Raw genomic sequence first — 21118 nt, 5'->3', positions numbered from 1 at the left:
GGATCACTGTACCTTGCAGGATTTGGCCTCAAACCCATGAGCCTTTGGAGAGTCTAATTAAAGTCACTGGAGAAACATGCTACTTTTGTTCTTGGCTGAAGAAACCTCCACCCCTTCAAATTCCTCCCCTCTGGATTGTATCGTAGATAAAACAACTTAAAGCACATAAACATTGGCAGCTTACAGGATTGCTTTTCATGCCAAGGCTATAACAGGTGACATATCCATCCGTGAGCCTTGTTCCAGTGAGCCTGGAGAGACTTGTCACCGTTCAAATGTCTTGCAGATTGCTCACGGCAGAAAGTCCTCACTAGCAGGGACTGTGTGTGGCGATATTTCTGGTCAGAAATGACACATCGCTTTAGGCAACTGCACGCAGTGCAAATGATACCTTCCATAGTACATAAAGCATTCCATTGGTCAATAGTGAAGACAATTAGATACTCACATAAGTTCTTTTATGTGGCTTTTCCCCCAACAACTCTGTACTGCACCAATGCTTGCATGTGGACACTGGATAGCAATTGAACGTAAAGACTTGCAATCCAAGGCATATTCAAAATGCTAGGTGACAGGAAAGAGGCATTTTGCCTTCTCATTCCTACTCCCAAAATCAAGCATTCCCATTCACTTCTAACAGTCTGATCTGCCCTTAGTCTGTCAGAGAAATGAAATCAAATGACCACTTTTAAAAATAGCCATTGCAGCAATTTACATCTGGGAGATGTAATCACTTGAAAAGAAGATGCATCCAGAGACACCAACAATCCCCCTTTCATGGTGATATTTTTATAGGCTTTCCATTTTTATCATACTGGTAAACAAGCATTTTGATGCAGTGAGAATTGGCAGGGGAAATCCAAGGGCTGCTAGTTATTGAAAAGTTATGGTTTGTATAGAACTGCACTGGTTGTTTCTGACACTTAAAGAAAGCCTTTAGTGTCGCAGCTGCCATTGTGCGAAATCTCTTGCTAATGAAACAGTAGAGGAAGAAATTAATTGCAGTGTTCAACAGTGCTAGCATATTGGCAATATCCGACACAATATGTACCAACCAAGTGTTGTTTAAAGGTGATACATAGAGGTGATACAGTATCATGATTGTTCTTGGTGCCCAAAGTATGGCGAAAATAGAAGTTATAGTAAACAAAATGGCTGTTGTTTTCCCTGTGGAATATCCTCTCAATCGGAAATTGCATTTTCGTCTGAGCTTGTACACAATGATTGAATTCAGAATGAAGAAAATGGAACACGGTACTAAGTAAACAGTAAAACAGTGGATCCAGATAAGGACATGATGTACAGATGTGCTTATGTAGTCTTCAATCCAAATATTGGGCCACCAGTAGTAGGGGATGCTGGTCAAAAAGCAGGTGATATAAACACTCACAATGACTTTTCGAGTACGAGCTGGGTAGGAGACTGTGTGATACCTAAGCGGATGACATACTGCTATATACCTATCAATCGTTAATGGCACGGTAATCCAAATGGACGTATGTATGGAAGAAAATTCCAATACCTCAATTATTTTGTCCAGTATCTGAGGCATCTGCTTATTCAAGATGAAGTCCTCCAGCAAAAAGTCAACAAAGACAATGAAAAAAAGGACTAGTATGTCAGCAGCAGCTAGTGCTAAAAGATAGTTATATGAGGACTTCTGCCTGCGAATCACCAGCTGCGATAGGATGATGACTGTCAGGATATTTGCTGTGGAGACAGAAAAGTTCAGTTAGTTTCACAGGAGGTACAGTTAGCCTTATTTGAATGCTTGATTGAGCTATAGCTACATTTCAGGTGCTCTGTAGCAGAACCATCTTCATTGAAGTCCAAGAAATCAAAGAATGAACTATTACGTTTGATCCACCAGGAAGATACTTCATTAAAAAGTTCATGTAGCCACACTCCTGACTATGGCACAGATTGTGAGTGATGACATGCCCATGCAGGTGAATCCAGGGAGGTAAGAACCTTGGATTCAGGCATGCAGGGTTATATGAAGCTATGCATCCATTTAGTCTCTCTTCCCAGAGCAGATTAGTGCGGAATGGACAGAACCTTGTCTCCACAACCACCACTCACCGGCTAGCACAGTTGAGCCAGACCCAGGACAGAACAGGGCAATGAATGGCTGATCTATCCGACCAGCAGCTCACTGCCCATACAGAACAAAGAGGAGTAGGGGAGGAACTGAGTCACACAGGACTGGTCTACAATACAGCTTTTGTCAACAAAACAGTGAAGGTGTACACACTGAAATGCTCCTCCCACCAATATAAGTCCCCTGCTATGCCGACATAATAAAACCACCTCCACAAGAGGCGTAGGGTTTATGTTGGTATAGTTAGGACAATGCAGTGTCAGGGTAGACACTGTGTTCCTTACATCAGCTGTTGGCTGTCATTCTTGTCAATATCATGGCTCTGCTGGAGCCATGAAATTGACAAGAAAGCAGCTGCTCCTAGATTCCCTGGAGAGCTGAATGGCTGGATGCTGCTCCCAGCTGGGAGCAGGGAGGGGAGAAGTCCTGGGCGGCTTCTCTGCCCACTCCCCCCTGGAAGCTGGGGCAGCCTTGTCAATTTCACAGCTGAGCCATGAAATTGACAAGACTGGGGGCTCCCAATGGGGAATGGGTGGGGGAGAAGGAGGGCGAGAAGTTGGGGCAGTTGGACCCATTCCCCAGGGGCGAGAAGCCCGATGGCTCCCCTTGACTCCCGGCGGGGAACAGGGAAGAGAGAAGCCCCCGGGTGGCTTCCCCCAGCTCCTGGCATGAGGGGAAGTGGGGGAAGGAGGCAGCCAGGCTCCTGGCAGGGAGCTGCCAGCAGAGCTGAAAGAGGGGGCTCTCAGCTCCCCACACTGCCCCCCTCAGGTTGGTGGAAGTGCTCCTGATGAGGACGCGCATCACCCACCCAAGGAAGTTAGTGTGGACATCTGTCACAGCAGTAATTAATGCAATGGCTGTAAATCAGCCTAACATAGGTTGACTTATCTTTGTAGTGTAGACAAGGCCACTGTGTCTTCTGGGGCTGTTGCTGCAGTGATACAGTTTACACTCCACTCTTTGCTGAGGACTGTGCCTAATCCAATCTAGCCAGTCTGTCAACTCAGTCCAGCCCTGTACCACTGTGCTTAGCCAGGTTTAGCTGTTCTGAACAGAAAAGGCAGTGACTGCTGTTTGGAGTTGGTCAAAATATTCTGTTCACAACTTTTTTGATGAAAAATGGCTTTTTTTCAAAAACATATTTTTGGTGTGGAAAATAGTCATTTTTTCAAAATTTTGTTTTGGTTTCCAGTTTGTTCCCCTGTCCCTTTGTTTTCCTCTTCTTCTCCACATCCTTCTCCTCTCTCTTTTCATTGACAAAAAGGAAAAAAAGAAGGTATAAAAGGGACTGTTACAGGTCACTTAGTTCCCCTGCTCCTCTGTGTATGTGTGTGTGTGTTTGAACCCTACGGCAAAGGAGTGAAAATCAAATTGGCCTTGATTAAGTTACCTTAACTTGATCATTTTGGGGCCCAATCCTGTGAAGTGCTGAGTGTCTCCTGAGAAATAAGTGCCCTCAACTCTCACTTGAGCAGGATGAGGCACTCAGAACTTTGCTTGAGGCTCTCAGCACTTCACAGGCCTTTTCTATCATGACTTCAAATGTTTAATGTTAAATTCTGCTTCTACAGATTGCTTTCACAAGCCAAATCAAGAAAAATTATGAGGACTCCTTAAAAACAGAAAGAGAGGAAATTATGGAAGTAAAAGTAATGACGCCCTTGTACGTGTGCCCGAAAACAAAAATGAGAATGCATATTATTTAACTATCACTTGACAATTTCGACAATTCTTGACTTTATAAGGCCTCTTGAGCCCGCTTCCTAAAGCAGGTTTTTAGCTACTGGAGAAAAGGATCACACAAAATGAATGACTAACCACCATCAACATCCCAATTCTGGATTCTTGAATTCTAAAATTCAAGAGAATGATGAAAATCACATCCTGGAACACAGCAAACTCTTGCAGAATGGCTAATCCAAACATGACGTGATCAAGGTGTCAGAACCAAATATATGAAATGTAAAGTAGAACCTTCCCAAGAATATTATTTTAAGACTCAAAGTAGCTTTTCTGTCTTTAAAACAGAACCACACCAGGCCTGATTCTCCTTTCTGTTACACCAATCTTACAAGGGTGTAACTCCATTGATTTCAACTTAGAGCAGCATCATGGGGCTGTGGTAGGCTGAGTGCTCCATCTCCTTGTTTCTCAAGAAAGCCTTAGTCTCTTAGTAGGATCTGCTATATGGTAATCAGAGATGCAGTGAATGACATACAGTCAAGAAAATCCTGGACTCAGAAAACTTAATGTAACTGAGCAATTACTGCAGGATTTGGCCAGCCATGTTTCCTGGCCTGACATCTTGTAAATTGAATATATTCATTGTGTGCATCTCCTTTGAGAATACTGTAAACTTGAGTCACCTGCAGCCTGCTGCAGTGAGGGTGGTTGTGTCTGTGGGACAATTTGCCCCCGCCAGAGGTTCTGGCTGGAATTTCATAAGAGCTTCAACAATTAGGCTGGATCTGCACATCTTCCAGGCATCCTGGCCTTGCTCCCTCCCCATCTGTTCCCCCTGCCTGCTTTGTGCGAGGTGCTGATTGGTTCTGAGCCCCCACAGTGGAGTGGATTTATGGGCAGCTTCTGCCTCTGCTCTCCATCACCAGGGCCAGCAGTAACAATGTGTACCAGTGCCAGCTAGCTTTGCCCTGTGAGCTGGATTAGAAAATTGATTTGACAAAGTACAGGGAAGTGCTAGCCAATTTTTCTGCAAGGGCTACAGTATCTTGTATTGGAAAAACTTTCTTTGAAATCACATTAGTGGTTTAGCTGGCTGGGTGATATGAAATACAATAATATCATTTACTTAGTGAGAACAGATATAAATGACATTACTAAGGTTCAGCAGAAAATTGCCAGCATGATAATGCCTCAGCACAGAGCTCAGGAATAGCCTTCATTGCTCTGCACAGTGTGAAGGGAGGCATAGGAGACTTCATGAGACTTCTCCATTTGTAGTCATCTTGTCCATCTCCCTGTCAATGTAGAAATCTTCTCTGTGGTGCACTTGAGCCCTCTACAGGACTAGTGTTTGGTGAAACTGGGGAGAATGCTGTTCAGCTAGTGGACCATACCATAAGGACAATAATTGTTTGCCCTCTGCAATTGTCATGGTGACTCCCAGATGTCTGCTGTCTTTGCCCTATCCTGATAATTCATCTTTGTACATCAACATTCTAGACTGTGGTGGTGATGAGAATGAAAATTTTTTAAAAAGTCCTCTACCATAGCATGTGCAGAGACCTGACGGCTGGGCCTGCTAGGGGCAGCGGGCAGGAGGGGTGAATTCAGGTTGGCTTGACTTGGACACTGTGGTGCATGTTTCTTGCTCGACATTTTCTGGCTTCTTTGTGGATAAGATCATTCAGATTTGGAATGGATCGGTCACTCCTGTGGGAGCTGACTGGGAGTGACAAATGTGAGTTTAGGCTGGCATTGTTCACTGCAGTGTAGAAATGTAGCTTTCCTAACATCTATCTGAAACCAAGGAGGCTTCAAGAGATGAGATTAGTGGGTTGGGGGGAGCGACTGTTCAATTTCTCTGCTTCAATAGAGGGGTTCTGTCTGCCTCTTGCCCTAAAGATCCATTATATTATCTATTATCTCTGCTATCCAGGTAGCAACAGAGAGCTTCGTTCCTTCTTGCTTGGCTGTTCCTTCCGCCCAGTTATCCAGACTGGAATAATGCAGTGCACTCAATAGGGAGCTGCACTCAAACATCATTCAGAACTCTCTGCTAGTGCAGCATGTGGTTACCTGCTTACTCAGCCGGGCTTTATGTAAGGAGACAATTACATCCGTCCTCCAAAGTCTGCTAGACTTTGTGTTTCAGCATGCAATTCAGAGCATTGGCATTGACCTCCACAGCTCTATACGTTTGGTGTTCTAGGTATCTAAGAGCGATCATCTGGCCGGGTACAGCCTGAAGTGAGAGATGTCCTTGGTTGCCTTTACTGCTGGTGGCGAATCCCATGTGGACTTTAAAGCAAGGGCTTGTCTACATGAACACTTGGTTTGTGGCAAGCTGTAAATCCACCCCACACTAGCCTGCTGCACATTAAATGTCTGTGAGGACCCTGCTACTGCGCACTGACGCTTCCCTAGTGTTCACTTTGATCTACTCCTCTTCTTCCCCCAGCTTGCCATCAACTAAATATTAGCGTAAAAAGCCCCAAGTAAAAATTCCTTAGAGTCCTGCTTACCATGTCAAAGGTGATCCTTTCTGACAATGTTTCCTGTAAAGCCTGAGCACAACTAGAGTAAGGTTTAGGAGAGAATTTCAGCAACAAACACTGTGCTCAGTCCCTGTGGGGGTGCACAAGGGGGTGGAGTCAGAGCCCAAGGAGTTCACTGCACAAGGATGGTGCAGTGCAAAGCTAGCACCACTGGGGCTGAGGCAGGTATGGAGGGAGTGGTGGAGTGCACATCTGGCCAAGTGCAGAAGCAGTTAGATACTGTACCCTTGGAGAGGACTGTGCAGTTCTCATCCTCTCTCCCAGTCCCCCAGGATTCTGGGTGACATGATGTTTGGGGGACACATTGCCTCCTGTACCTTCCCCAAGTGTTACCTGTGCCTTAAATATATCCTTTAGTTTCCTGGCTTTTGTGGATTATAGTCATACCTCAAATATTATCTGTCTTTGTGGGGGAATCATAGAAATACTTCAATTGCTTATCATCACAGCTTGTGAGCTTAAAGAATAGCAGTTGCGTGTCTCTAAGCAGGAAACAGAAACACTCCTTACTTTTGTGGAGTATATTCTGTATGGAACAAACAGACTCTACATGCAGTGAAATCTCCTTTATGATTTAAGTGGATAGCAGAGCTATGCCACTGTGTTGTTCAGTATCAGAAACTAGCTAAATAAAGTTACTATGGCTGTTGCTTACTGGGTGACAAACAATCCATAAGGTCACATAATGGACACCTTTTACCAAATAAGATTGCCATGGTCCATAAAGTGTGAGAGAGAGTGTGTGTAAAATAATTCTGTAGGTCAAATATTACAACTTCCTGCATTTTACATGAAGATACTGTTATGCATTTTTAAACGTAATCAATTTTTTTTAACTTCTCAAACACTGATTTCCTTTCACTATATTGGCAGGCGCTTTGTATATGAAAAAAAATCCTGAATATTTAAATGCAAAGTACTAGAAAATATACAGTGAGAAACAAAGATGCTTGATAGGGCTAGATGATCTATTGTAAAATAGCAGACAACATTAAAAACTAGCTATTTACCATTCTCCATAGTTCAATTTTAGTGTGGTTGTCATTACAGAATCAGATGCTAACACTTAGCACATTTGAGATTACCACGGTTTTTATTTTCTACTTTGTAAGGACAATGATTTTCAACATGTGGTTCAAGGAGCCCTGAGGGTCTGCAGACTATGTCTAAGATTTCCAAAGGGGTCTGCACCTCCATTTGAAATTTTTTTGGGGTCTGCATATGAGAAAAGGTTGAAAACCACTGGCATGGAGATCTCTGGTGACGGTGTAGTAACTTAGCAAGGGGTGACTTTTGCTACTAACTATATAGGAGAAGCCCCTTGAAACGTAAATACTATGGTAAAGTAAACATTCATTTATTAATAGTGCCTGCTGTAGAAGTGTAGAATTTTTTTTAATTGACATGTCCAAGAACAACCTTATATCTAATTTATCAGAGAAGAAGATAAGGTGGCCCCAGTATTTTCTACAAATTCAGTGCTACAGTGTAAATGATAATCTGGCCTAAAGCAATATGGGTCAAATTCAAACCTGGTATAATAAGTGGGAGCAACTTCATTGAACTTGTGCCTGCTTAGGGGAGCAAAATTTGTCTTTGTCTCTTAATATGGTGGCTTGTGGGTCAAGAGCTTTGTTAAGCAGTGCAGGGCTTGCCAGGTGACTCAATCAAGTGATACTTTAAGGCTGCAACTGATACAGCACATCTTCCTTCCTTTTCCTCAAGGGACACCCGTGAAAAGTGATTTAAAAGGCTGATTTATTGTCCTATTGTCTGGGAACCAAAGAATGAGACGCTCACACACGCATCCCAGCAGGGAAAGATGATTCAAGTGAAACCATTTCTCTGTGTCTCTCATCTCTCACTAGGCACAATGGCATAGACAGTCATTCTGCAGAGCAAACAGTAGTGGGAGATGGTGAAGTCCAGATCAGAATTGCAGGAAGGGTCCACGCTAAAGGAGAAGCAGGGCAGCAGAAAGGCTACTGCATAATGATATGTGGTACGGCTCCTCAAGAAAAAGCTCTAATGTGAGCCACACTTAGAAATCCTGGGTTCGTTGACTGACCATCACCTCAGATTGGAGGGTGAAAATGAAACTGGCAATAGAAAAGACTTACTAGGCTGCCTGAGAAAAATACTAGCCTATTATTCAGCTGCCCACATCACTCAAAACTCCACTCTGTGTAGGTGAAACAAAATTAGTGACTGCCTGCCAAAAAACTATTGTGCAGACATGCACTTAAAAATCCTGGGTGCACTGATTGATCAATGCCTCAGACTTGAGTCTGACAATGAAAACTGGCCTTTCACCTGCTTTTCCTTGTACACGGTACTGATTAGCCATTGCACCTGGCTTGGGTATTATGTACTCTTCCCAAAGTGTGGCACTGGGTGTGAGTGACTGGTCAGAGCCAGAGAGAGATTTTAACAAAATAGAAGGCTGGGTGGACAAATGATCCATTTCTTCAGCTCTTCAAGGTCATCTACAAGGTAACTGATTTGAGAGCCACTGGCCAGTATTCATTTTCAGCCTCATCAGCCAGTCAGTGGACCCAGCATTTTTAAGTGCAGGTCTATACAGTAACTTGTCTGGCAGACAGTGAGTAATTCATTTCACTTGCACAGCTGGGTTTTCCTAGGCAGCTGGACTAGGCTTTTTGTAGCCTGCCTGATAGAGCAGCAGACCTATTTACACAATTCTAGGACTAACGCACTGTACTGAAGGAAGGTGTGGGTGATATAATATGGGCCTGATTTTTCTTTCACTTACTACACCCTAATTCTCATCAGTGTGAGGAGCTTTAGGCCCCTGTGTTAACACACAATCTGTTACGGGCTGGATTGAGGCTTTAATGCCACTGTCCTATGTAGGGGGCTGTGTGGAGCTGCACTGATTTTGGGAGCAGCACCTTAAGCCCATTCTCAGGCAGGTACAGTCTCTCCCAGGCTCCTCTTCATGTGTGCAGGGTGAACATTCTGCTCCATCCTTGCCTCCTCCCTGTCCATGGGATCACAGAAACTGCAAGGAATGTACAGGAGCCACTCAGAATCTGGGTCTGTGTGTTTATGTACATATTTACCTCTATATATGTGCACATATATGGTGTGGGTGCACCTCTGTATGTTATAATAGACAGGGAGATAAAACACTACACCTAAGTCTCCCCATCCCTACCTACTGGCGGCACTGGAAAGAAGCCTGCACTGTAACAACACGGCTCCTGGTCTTACAAGGTCCTCTGTGCCCTCTGCTCCCACTGAAGCCACCGGGCCCTGATTCACTTCTCACTTACATCAGTTTTATGCCACTGCAGCTCCATCAACTTCAATGGAGTTACTCCTGATTCACACTGGAATAAGTGACAGAAGAATTGGGCCAAATGACTTCAGGGGCAATGGAGGGCACATTGCTCCTCAGGGCAGCGCTCAGCACCTCAGAGGTTCAGGCTTGTGATTACCATTGAGCGCATCGAAAAAGCTCAAAGCAGGTTTAGAAACACACTCGGGTACAGGGGAGGGTAAGGGTTAAGAATATTTATTTTTAAATCTGTAACAATGAACATCTTCCTCACTACACACCTCACCAATACCCTGCAAATTATATTTGTGTCCATTATTTTAATGAGCTGGGTTTTAATGTATCTTAAAAGCATACACACAAAAGTGGAAGGAAATGAGCCTCATAGGTGTACTGTTATCAAGCATTTTTATGGTCGCCTAATCAAAACTGAAATAGAATGGATGGTGATACACCACTTCTTCAATTACAACTGCAATGCAGAAGGGCTTTGGGGGAGAATGGCAGGGAACTTTTTAAGGCATGTGAACAAGTGTGGAGGGGATAAAAAATTCAAAAACTCAGCTTCTCAAAACCTGGGTTGGTGTCTTCCTACCAGAGTGGTATGGTTCCCTACTGAAAACCTGTATTAAATGAAGACAAAAATGCTTAACAAAATAGTGTCAAGAATATGCAAGGATTTGGGTGTTTGGTTCAAAATATTTGGATAATTCACTTTGGGCAAAGGCAGACCTAAATTTTCAAAAGTGATTCCAGGTGCCTCAAATTTTGGCTGCCCAATTTGAGGCAATTTAAAAGGGCCTGATTTTCAAAGGTGGATTCTCAGCGCTAGTCTGAATATCAGGCCACCTTTAAGGTGTCTCAAGACGAGCAGTCAAAATTGAGACACAAAATTACTAGACCCTTTTGAAAATTTAGGGCACAATGTTTATACAAGTATAGACAGTGCAAGATGAATATTAAGGGTGGAGATGGTGCAGAATTTCATTGTGGGCCATATTCTGAAGTTGTTACGAAGTAATAACAGAGAGGATTTAGCTCTGTGTTAATTTAAGCCCTGTTCCTGCAGAGAGATCCACAGCACAGGCCTTTATGACTTCCTAAAGTGTCACCTAATTCAGAGGGAGTCCATGTTTTCAGATCCCAGGCCCACCTTGCTTACACTACAATGGGACTTCTGCCTGAAAAAGGAGTGAATTAAAAACATGTCTATATGGTGGGGTAATGCACTGTATGGAGGTGTGATTTCCAAAGTGCACTAACATATTGGACATTAATTCGTCTATGTAGACCCAGCAGGTGCACAGCAAAGGTTCCCTAGTGTGTTTTAATGCAGCACTGCTTTAAATTGCATTAGGGAATCTTTAGTGCCTACATGGACCAATTAATGAGCAACACAGCAGTGCACTTCAGAAATCACCCCCCCACCCATAGACTGCATTACCCCACAATGCAGACAGGCCTTAGTAAGGCCCTCAGTATTTGGCTTTGTTTTAGCAATGAAGGGTATATCTACACTTGAGATTTTTGATTCGAGATAGCTAATACATTTGTATGTGCTAATCTGGATACCCCCCTAATCATATGTACCAGAACAAACATTTGTAGAGTGGCAGTGCTGAACAATTCTGGTGAAGAAAACGTAAAAGTGACACTGTATTTTAGATGCCCCTGCTTGATGCTAACATAGATGTGAGACTTCTTTGGGCCTCCTTAAATATTGCTAGTCCCAGACTTGCTGCATGGCCTCTGCTTTGTTCTCCACTGTCTCCTCTGCACAGTCCCATCTGCCCTATAAGCAGAGTAGGATGTAGCCAGATGTGATTAATGAAAATGATACGGTGGTGTCCTATGGATAATCTATCTACTGTTCCCTCCATCTAGGTCACCATCAGAGAGGCAGACACGGCACTCCTGAATTTGGACATTTGACTGTTTTATTTATGTACTGATTCAGGGGAAGGAGATTGTGGTAGAATGCAGGGGCACTTCAGGATCTCCAGTAGACTGAGTTAACTCCAGCTTCACTTTCCCCTCTTTTGTAGAGGTGGTCAGGGATAGAGCTCTAGGAAAGGCATTGGAGAGACAGGAATGAAAATGATTGTGGGTAGGGAAGGCTTTGTACCAGGTACTGAATGCAGGGTGAACTCCAGGTTGAGGAATCTTCCTGTTCTGTTTCTTTTGCTTATGGTAAGTTGTTTTGATTTATGTTGTGAAGGACGTGCTCCTGCTGACTTAGTTCTGCTGAGTCACGCCCCCTATTTTATTGAGGCTAGCAGAAAGAAAGGAGGAGAGGGAGCATTAAAAAGCTGAGCGGTAGATGGATACAGGAAGGAGGAGAGGCTAGCAGGATTGTGTAATAGGGATGCCTAATGTTTTTCAAAGAGCCTCTGCTTCTCTAACAGCTCTTGGGGGCTCAGCAAATATTTACCTGCTCTACATGAAAATTGACTCTGCTCTATATTTTTATACCACTCTCATTTCCAGGAAAAATCTCCGCTGGGGTTTTTCCTTCCCAGATAAATGAATGTTAGTAATTATCCCTCCACGTCTTTGTATTTTGCAGCCTGCTTTGCTTTCCATGTATTGCACATTGTCTCACCCTTGACACCACTGCTTCCCACTCAGTCCTTGACCTGACAAAAAAACAACCAATACCCTTTTCTTTTCATACTTCCAGAAGTTTGCAGTGATGTTCTGTGCTACATCTGATGCACAATATTGTCCCCCCCGAACTTCTGAAATAACATGGGTGCTGCCTTCCATTCCAGTGAACTTGGATTCCAAATATGGACAGGGCTGCAGACACTTCCCCAGATGTATTGACCAGACTAAAGGTCTCTAGTACACACTCCTTCCTGTCACCCTTTTTTGTGCAGGATGATTGCTACGATCTATTTTTTTCTCATAATCCTTTATTCTTAAAAAAACAGACAGTTATTTCACCATTTAAAGTAACTCTTTTTAAGCACTTATGCAGCAATTCTGTCCGTCTCTATGCACTAGTCCTACCTAATGCAGTATAACATCTCTCAGCATCTCTTTGTTAGCTAAGCTACTGGATCAGTCACTTACTTTTACTCTCATACTAGTCACAAGTTCTGCCAAATGAACTGTTTGCCCCCTGCTCAAATAGGCCAGGGTACCATACACAAGGTTTGGGCCCAATCCAGTGCTCATTAAAGTCAATTGGAAGATTCCCATTGACTGAAAAGGGTGCTGGGGAGTTTAGTGCCCATTTATTGTGTGAATTCCATTTAATGAACAATGGTTGAACTGAGTTCTTTCTTCTAGTTTGGAATAAGCATATATCCATTCTACTGCTTGCATTTGCAAATCTTCCTGTAGTATTTCTGTCTTGCAATTATGTTGATATAAAAGAAGATACAAAAGGATCCAATCCAATCTAATCAGGAGCCTGGAAACAGGAATCCTATGTGGTAATTGCTGAATAATATGCAATGGAGTTTGCATGTCCCTCATACATCTAGTGGCCAGCAAACAGTTCTCAGTGGCTGTTTTCTGAGTTTTTCCGTGTCTGAAGAGGGTTTAATTTATCAGATGCAGAGAATCCAGAACAGATGGGACCCACACACTTTTTAATAACTGTGCTAAACATACATCTACCCATGGCCCACTTCAGTATTGACATTGTATTCCTTGTGAATGGAATCAACAAAAACTACAATCCCCTTATTTCCCCCCTTGCCATTGGCACTATGCTACTTGTCATGGTAACTGTGCGATGCACCCTTTAGCATCTACATAGGTAAAACACTACACAATGTCCAAGTCTCCTCTACCCATTCCAGAAGTAATGTGAGGAAGGCTACACTATACAAACACTGGGCCTGATCCCTCAAGGGGCCCTCAACTCCCATTGAAACCATTGGGCCTGATTTGCATCTCTCTTATGTGTCCAGTCCTCCCACACTATCCCTTCCCTTCTCTACTTGGCCAATGCCAGTAGCCTGGACTGCAAGCAGAGTTCAAACGGTCACAGCAAACCAGATGTTCTTTGACAAATAGGTCTTGCTGCCGCCTGCATGAAGTCTACGTTTCGCTTCTGGATGCAAAAATGTCTTTACGCTGAGACAAAGGTCAGGATCTATCAAACCTGGGTACTACTTGTATTGCTATATGGGTCAGAAACCTAGACCCATTTTCAGGTAGACTTGTAGCATCTTGAGGCATTCCATATGCACTGTCAGTGTCAAATCCTGAGCATAAAGTGGTTTGACTTTGTGCAAAATATCACAATCTCACAAAGATCTGGCCTTCCTTCACTCACTCATTATATTCAAAAGCAGCGTTGCATGCTCTTTGGCCATGCTGCCAGGATGGACCAGCACATCATGCTCTCAAACTTTCCATCGACACACACATGGGTGCATGTCCTGACCCTACCTGGTGCTGGCCCTGGGACTGCCCCAGAGATTTGTGGATTTGCAGCATTGAGCCCTATTGGGGAACTTCACTACATGATGCCTCATGCAACACCGTCAACTGTGGTCACCCTGGCTGGTGCAATGGCCCTTAGGAGAGTATACGTGCTTGATGATGAATAGCTTTGACAGTCTACCTGATCACTTCTCCCAAAACCATCTCCATTCCCTTTTCCATGCGGCCCCCTCTGCATAAATCACCCTGACTGAACTGACTTGTCAGGCTGCCACTACCCTCCTTTGAATTCCTCCTAGAAATCAGCCAACCAATAATGGACAGGCTATTGGGCAGTGACTGTAGCTGATTTGCATTCATTTAATTTTTGTAATGTATATAAAAATTGTATATATGGTGATTGTAACCTTTTCCCCAGCTTTCGGCTGTTGCTTATTTTATTAGATTATAGAGGATTCCTGGCAGGGACACTGGCTTCTCTCTGTGCATGGACATTGGGCTTAGTGCATTGTGTGTATGCAAAGGATGAATAATAAAGCCCTACCACTTCAGTCTGTCACTCTAAAATGTGGAACATCCTCAGCTCCCCATGGCTCCTATGCTGCAGAAGCACCAAAGTCAAAGCATCTCATTCACGGTCCCCATTTTGGAATTGCTCCATCTGCAAAGCATGCCCAAAGGTGCTTCCTGAGGTTAAGAAGGCCCCATTTTGCAGTTTAATCAGTGCACATTGTTTGAGCAGTGAACCCCAAAAGCATGTAGAGCTGGAGAAGTGAATGCACAGACTTTATTTCTGAAAGCAGTCAGTCTAGGGTGTCAGTTTCTATGGGAGTCTGCATAACCCTGCTCTTTGTCCCAGGGTGCTGTAACACTGTTGGGCAGGTCCTTTGAATGTACCTTTTACAGATATGCTCTACTAAAACCTCATTGTTGGAGGAGGTAATTGAAACTTAGCACATTCTATCCCTAGTAGTTAGTCAGTGTAAGCAATGGTACACTCTGGAGCTCAGTAACATTAGTGGATGTCTTGCACTTAACAGTCAAATTTTACTCACATTCTCAACTGTAAATGAGAGTAGCATTTGCAGTATATGCACCAAAAGCACACGCTATCACTGGATGCATAGATAAGGGAAAAGCTGCTGCTGCCTTCCCCATTCTAGCAGTGATACTGTATACAACCAATAGGAGTAGGTGATTGCATCTAAACCTACCATGCTGCTGCTATACTCTCCAATGAAGAAGAAATTGGAGTCAAAGCCGAACACCCTCAAGAGACAGTGTTGCATTTGTGCCTGACCCTCCTATCAGTGTCTTGGGAACACTGGCATATCCAGGGTCTTTAGCTTCAGCTGCCTTGTCCAGCTCTCTTACTAGAAAAGAGACTAGTTTGGGAGATTGGTTGTTCTTTATTTCCTCACCCACCCGCCCCAATTTTGATTGCATCAAAGCAATTTCCTCTCTCCCCTTTTTGTCCCACACATTCCTGACATCTCTTCTCTACTGATGTTTTCTAGCTGTTTTTCCCCCTTAGTCTCGATTTGGTGAGAGAGCCATTACTCCTCCCCCTGCAGTCCCCACTAACCCCACCATCACCAACTAAAGTGCACCTCTAGAAACTGTGTCCTGACCCCCAGAAAACACTAACCACAGGAACAACATTGTAGGAGGAACATCCCTTTAAACCACTGCACTGTCTAGCTACTGAACTACTGAAACACCCATGTTTCCAGCAGCCTTTGTACACTCTGCTGACAGATACACATTTTCTTGCTTTCTGTATTAAGAGGCTGGAGTCTGCAGATTAAGTGCCTGATTCTGCAGCCTTATGCCTGTCATTGGGGCTAATTAGTCGTGTGAGAAGATGCTAACTAGTGTGAATGTGGGTCTGGGTTAATAGCCCACAAAAGCCTATTGCTGGAATCACAACTTAATCTTCAGCCATCCGTGTTTGGACAGGTTTCCTCTTCACTCAGGGCTCATCTGTGCCTCTAAGGCACAAATCTGCATTCAGGTGGTATGGAGCCCCCTGTACTGGGGTATCTCCAGGAGGGATGGCTCTCCAGCATATAGGAGCAACACATCTGTTGCCATACCTCTTTATGGGGATAGCTCATTCCTCCTAGTTGTGCCAGTTCCTCTCCACAGGCCAATCGGGGAGGGGGACAGTGTGGTGGGGTCATTGCTCCCTGTTCTCCCTTCTTCTTTGGTGCTCTCCACACCCTTAGGAGGATGGGGAGGGAGCAATCCCTATGCTGTCCTGACAGCAGTGGCAGCAATTATGTCGGGGCCATACAAGTGAGTGAATAGGGCTTCTTGCTCCCTCTCTGCATGCTGCATGCATCCATGTTGCACAATGCAGCCTCAGTGCAAAGCTGCTGAGCTGAAGAAATTTCCTTTTTACAGTAGAGCAAAAAATCCAAACAATAATACAATGATTTTATCATGCCTTTAAAAATCACAGCAAACAGTTAACCTTTTGCATTTCAATAAAGTATTGCACAGACACTATGTCTGTGTGTCAGGCCAGAACCTAGCTCGCCTCTCTTTCAAGTTCTCAGAATTACAAAAAACAAACTAGCTCACCCCAGGGAACCTCAGGGTCTTTATTATTTAGACAAAGAAACCCAAACACCTCTACAATATTTTTAAATGCAGCAGTGCAATGCCAGAATGAAATCCATGAATTTCCTATGCACTCAGCATGCTGTGCAGGTGCAGTTCTCTTGGATGTCAATGCCATTGTTATCCTCAGATAACACACACTGAATAAGGTAAGCTAAATGTATCCCTGATGCAACTCATATGAACTAATCAAATGGGTGTATGTTCTAGGAAAAATTCACATTACCCTTCCTAATTTGTCTCATGCACCAACTTTAATTGTACATTCTTGGGAGGATCATTGTAGGTTCGTAATTAGAATGCATTGTACATTTGCAGTTATGTGAGTATATGCAGAACATTAATTAACTGATTTCCTTGTATCTGCAGGAAGGGTCATCCCAATTTCAGGAAGGTACAAAGGTAGATTTAGCACCTCATTGCTTCCTAATAACCTCCTACTTGTGTATTCTTAAGGTGGTCTTGGTCACTTTCTAGTGGGCAGATGTCAGCATTCGCGGCCATGATGGCATCACTCTTGACCCCCGTGGCACAGAGGCCAAGGAATGAATGAGCATGGAAACTGCACCTTCTCTTCCCTGCTGGTGGGGTCCCTTCAAGTCAGAGCTGAGGCATGGTATGGCTGCAGAGTAGAGAGGCTTGCCTCTGCTTTACAAGCTTTGTGTTTAAATACACAGCTTAACTTTCTAGTTCTCTTAACTGTTTGCCAAGCATCAAAATTTAATTATAGAGGAGAAAAAAGGCACGGTGAATATCAATTCATGTGCTGGGTACCAACTGCACATGGACTATAGCCACTGTTCAAACACAGGGCTCTCAATGTTTGATTCAAAACTTACTATGAACTAATGGCTTGAAGAATACAATTTTCTAAACAAGAGCAGCTAAGGTGAAAAAAAGCATTCAGAAATCAGTTAACATCTTATCCATGCTGCTTGCCATTTTACGAGATGTTTTCATGATGCATATGTAGGTATATAACTATATATTATTATTATCATTATTAAAAATATTGATTCATCTGGACAAATGAAAAGTTCTAACATTTCCCTCTATTCTTGCTTGTCAAGAGGAATCATTATTGAAGATATTTTTAAATAGTCATTTTTAAACCATGGGTTTTCTCTGGATGTAGTGCCTGGCTGGCAGTCCTGGATACTGAAGCCCTCTATTTATCCATAGAACTGGTACAGCACAGACTGTCTCCGTGCAACCTTGCCTGCCAAGATGCCTGAGTTGGCCTGAAGTGACCACTTCTAGGAGTGAGAGAGTTCAGTCTCCACAGCTTATTCAGTGCTTGTCCTGTGCTGGGACAAAAAAGCCAATCCCAATTGTGCAGGCTCTGGGTATACTGACACTCCAGATGCAGACTGTTCTACCTTTCCCAAGTAAACAAGGAGCCTCTCCTCTCTTTCCCTTCTCCTGTTTCCTGAGTTCCCCACCTCACTTGTCTTATCTTTTCCCCTTCTCTGTGGGAGAACTTGTTTTCTGGCTAGTCAGCCTCTTTCTGTATTCTTGAGATGAGCTTTTGGTGCTCACACCTGCACCCCTAGGAAATCAGCAGGAGTACTGCCATTGACAACAGTGGGTGAGGGCTCAGACTGGGGAGCAGGTAAGTTCTATGGGCCTGACTAGAATCTTTAACATGCTGCCCACACTATAGTGATGGGCTCCTGGAGCATGATGGTTTTCTAGCTGACCAGCTACTTTCTGCAGAGGAATCCTGTGAAGTCACAGTTCCTTGCTCATGTGTGGAAACTGAGACTCCTTGTTCCTAAAGCCACCCTTGTCCATTGGGAGCTGGTCTGAGATGAGCCAGCAGCAATTGGACAGTAACAATTTTTTATTACTCCTCACCTGGACAAACAGCATAGTGGTAAATGACTTCATGTCCCAACACTCATCTCCTGAACCCTCCAGTCCTCAATACCATTTTACTTAAAATGGCCAAATTGATTATTTTGGAAACTTGACAACTGAGACTTTGTATGTCAGGTGCTGGACCAAACAGCACTGTACTGGTCTGTTACAAGCAACTGGAACTCTTTGCTTACCCCTCCCTATCCCACTCCACCAGAGAAGAAGACAGAAGACCCTTCATTAAAGAGGAAAAAAAACATTAGAGGTATATGTATAAAATAAATGTCCTAATAAGTATACCTTCTAAGAAATGTCTCCTGTTAATCCACACAGGTTAATAAAACAAACCTCCAATGTATTTAAAAATGAAAAGTTCCATCACATACTACAACATTTAACTTTGAAAATTCACCCTCTCTTTTTTAAAAGATAACGGCTGGAGTTTTTCAAAAGTTTTAGCAACAATATTAGGAAGAGACTTATTCTGTGTCTACACAGAGAGAAGGTTTACTTAATGATGTAAAACAAGCAAACCAACCAGAAATACCATCCAAAAGCAGAATTACTGCCTTGTAAATTTGGTTTTGTGAAGGTTTCTGTACTTAATCTAAATGTGTTAGCAGCAGAACAATAACCTGCTCCTCTCGCTATACATACATTTATCTGTTAGCAGCCATTCTTTCTTTAAGACTAAAAACTTTCTCCGCTTGCTGGCTGAGTCCAGGGGTCAGGCTGAGTCGAGGATTCTTAAACAAAAGGTCGCGATCTGCTTTTAAAACACATGACCCTGACTGAGGCAAACCTAGTCCCTTAAGAGCGATCCTCGGGGGCGAGGCAGAGCCTTTTGGGGGGAGGGAGGGAAGGAAGGCGCTGGAGACCCGGGCAGAGCGTGGCACTCACCTGGCAGCCCGAGGCAGAGCAGCAAGCTGTAGTATATGACAGGTACATATCCCAAGCCACAGCCATACTTGTGGTGCGCGAGGAGGGAGCTGTTGTGGATGTGGATGTGATTGTGCTCCATGGAGTTGTCCTGCCTGCTCCTGCTCCGTCAGCACACGGCGGGGCAGAGGTGCTCAGCCTCCTCTCGCCCAGCTCTGGAGCCCAGCATCAGCGGCTGCGTCTTCAGCGCCCCCGCGGGCTCCCCGCCCTCCCGCACCTGCTGCGCCGGCGACTGTCATCGGGAGCAAGTGCAGCGGCGGCTGTGTGTGTGTGCGAGCGCGCCCGGCCGCCTGCAGCACATGGTGCGCACACATGGCTGCTCCCTCCCAGCAACGCAGCGAGACGCTGCGCGGGGAAGGGGGAGGCGGCACCACGCCAGGCTGCTGCTCCCCGCGGCGGTTTGCAAGTGCCGCTTAGCGACTGCTCCCCCGCCCCTCTGTGCAGCTCCCGGCCGGGTCCCTGCCCTCCCCTAGGGCCGGGGCGCTGCGTGCACCAGGCTGCCCCTGGAAACGACAGCGAACAATAGCCCCCGCTCGTTGCGCTCGCAGCGGCAGCCCCGGGCCGCCCCGCAGCGGGTGGCCGGCAGGGGGCTGGCGGCAGGCCCCGGGCTGCACGGTTCTGTCTGCACGGAGGGGGTCGCTGGCCAAAGGAGCCCGCCCGTGCGGCTCGGGCGGTGCGCCCGCGCCGGGCGTGCCGCAGCTCAGGGCCATCGGGAGCGCTCTGTCACGGCGGCTCAAGGGGGGAATCACCCGGCCGAAGAGGGTCGGCTCGTGGTGATAGAGCTGGTGCCCTTCTCCGGCCCCGCGCAGGAATCCCCGCAGCGTCTGCTCCGGCTGAGTGTGAAACGCTTCCCACACCACCCGGGCTTCTCGCACTTCCCTCGGGAAGTTTTCCTGGAGTGCGATCTGCGCCCCGGCCCTCTCCCCCCGCCAGCCGCTGAGTTCTGCTGCTTAATAGGTTTGTTGGCATCCTGCCTGCCGCACAGCGGCTCGCTGGGTTCGCACGAACCCGCACAAAGGCCTTGTGTCGGCTCCGTGGTTGACCTGATTGGAAACCCTGGAGTCTGGAGCCTCCCCGTGACCCAGCAGTAGTGACCCAGGACCATCTCTCTTAAGGGAGGTAGGCGCTTGGAGGAGCTGAGCCTCAGCACCTGCTCCAATGCCACTGAAATCAATGGGAGCAGGACTGGACCTCTAAAAGCTTGATCGGACTGGTGCGATTTGCACCATGGTTTGAAGGCCACCAGATTTGGTCATTTGTTGGACCCAGAAGCAGGGTTCTAAAGTGAGAACATTCTGTCACTCATCCTGGAGAGCTCTTGCCAGAAGCCAACAGCATGTGAAAGAGATCCCAGCTTGGCCTTCCTAGTGAAAGGGGAACTGATTGCCTAGGAGGGGGAGGGTTGTTTTTTTCTAACTTGCCAAACAAGCCAATTACATTTAAAGGGGGGGAGGGGGAGAGCAAACAGGATTTACTACTGATTTGCCTGTCTGTTAAGCCTCAGTCCTGAGTTATGAATTGAAACCTGCCACGGATGAGGTGATAAATGCAAAAATCAGGGATTACTCCTGTAAACTGGAAAACACCAACTCCACCTTAATTGGGGTGTCAGCACTATCTCTGGGCTGATAAAATATTGGTTACATAGGTTGG

The 21118-nt window shown here is 45.1% G+C and overlaps 1 protein-coding gene across 1 annotated transcript; it reads right to left on the bottom strand.

Annotated features, from left to right (window-relative positions):
• Positions 1–775: 775 nt before the first annotated feature.
• On the bottom strand, positions 776–19547 carry GPR139 (G protein-coupled receptor 139). Its single transcript, XM_067551491.1, has 2 exons — positions 19427–19547; positions 776–1710 (listed from the first exon to the last, which is right to left on the bottom strand). Exons 1-2 carry the CDS (start codon positions 19545–19547, stop codon positions 776–778), a joined length of 1056 nt encoding a protein of 351 aa, XP_067407592.1.
• Between the last annotated feature and the right edge of the window lie 1571 nt (positions 19548–21118).

Source organism: Emydura macquarii, unplaced genomic scaffold, assembly GCF_026122565.2.
Source record: "Emydura macquarii macquarii isolate MOO-44397 ecotype Brisbane River unplaced genomic scaffold, CSIRO-AGI_Emac_v2 contig_1348, whole genome shotgun sequence".
In the NCBI taxonomy this organism is placed as follows: domain Eukaryota; kingdom Metazoa; phylum Chordata; order Testudines; family Chelidae; genus Emydura; species Emydura macquarii.
This window is presented reverse-complemented; position numbering and strand designations above follow the sequence as displayed.

Bases quoted from the DNA above. Each gene is read 5' to 3' on its own strand.
- GPR139 (XM_067551491.1), bottom strand. From the start codon at position 19,547: ATGGAGCACAATCACATCCACATCCACAACAGCTCCCTCCTCGCGCAC. The intron at 1,711-19,426 runs GTGAGTGCCACG...CTGTCTCCACAG, and splicing joins GCTCTGCCTCGGGCTGCCAG to CAAATATCCTGACAGTCATC.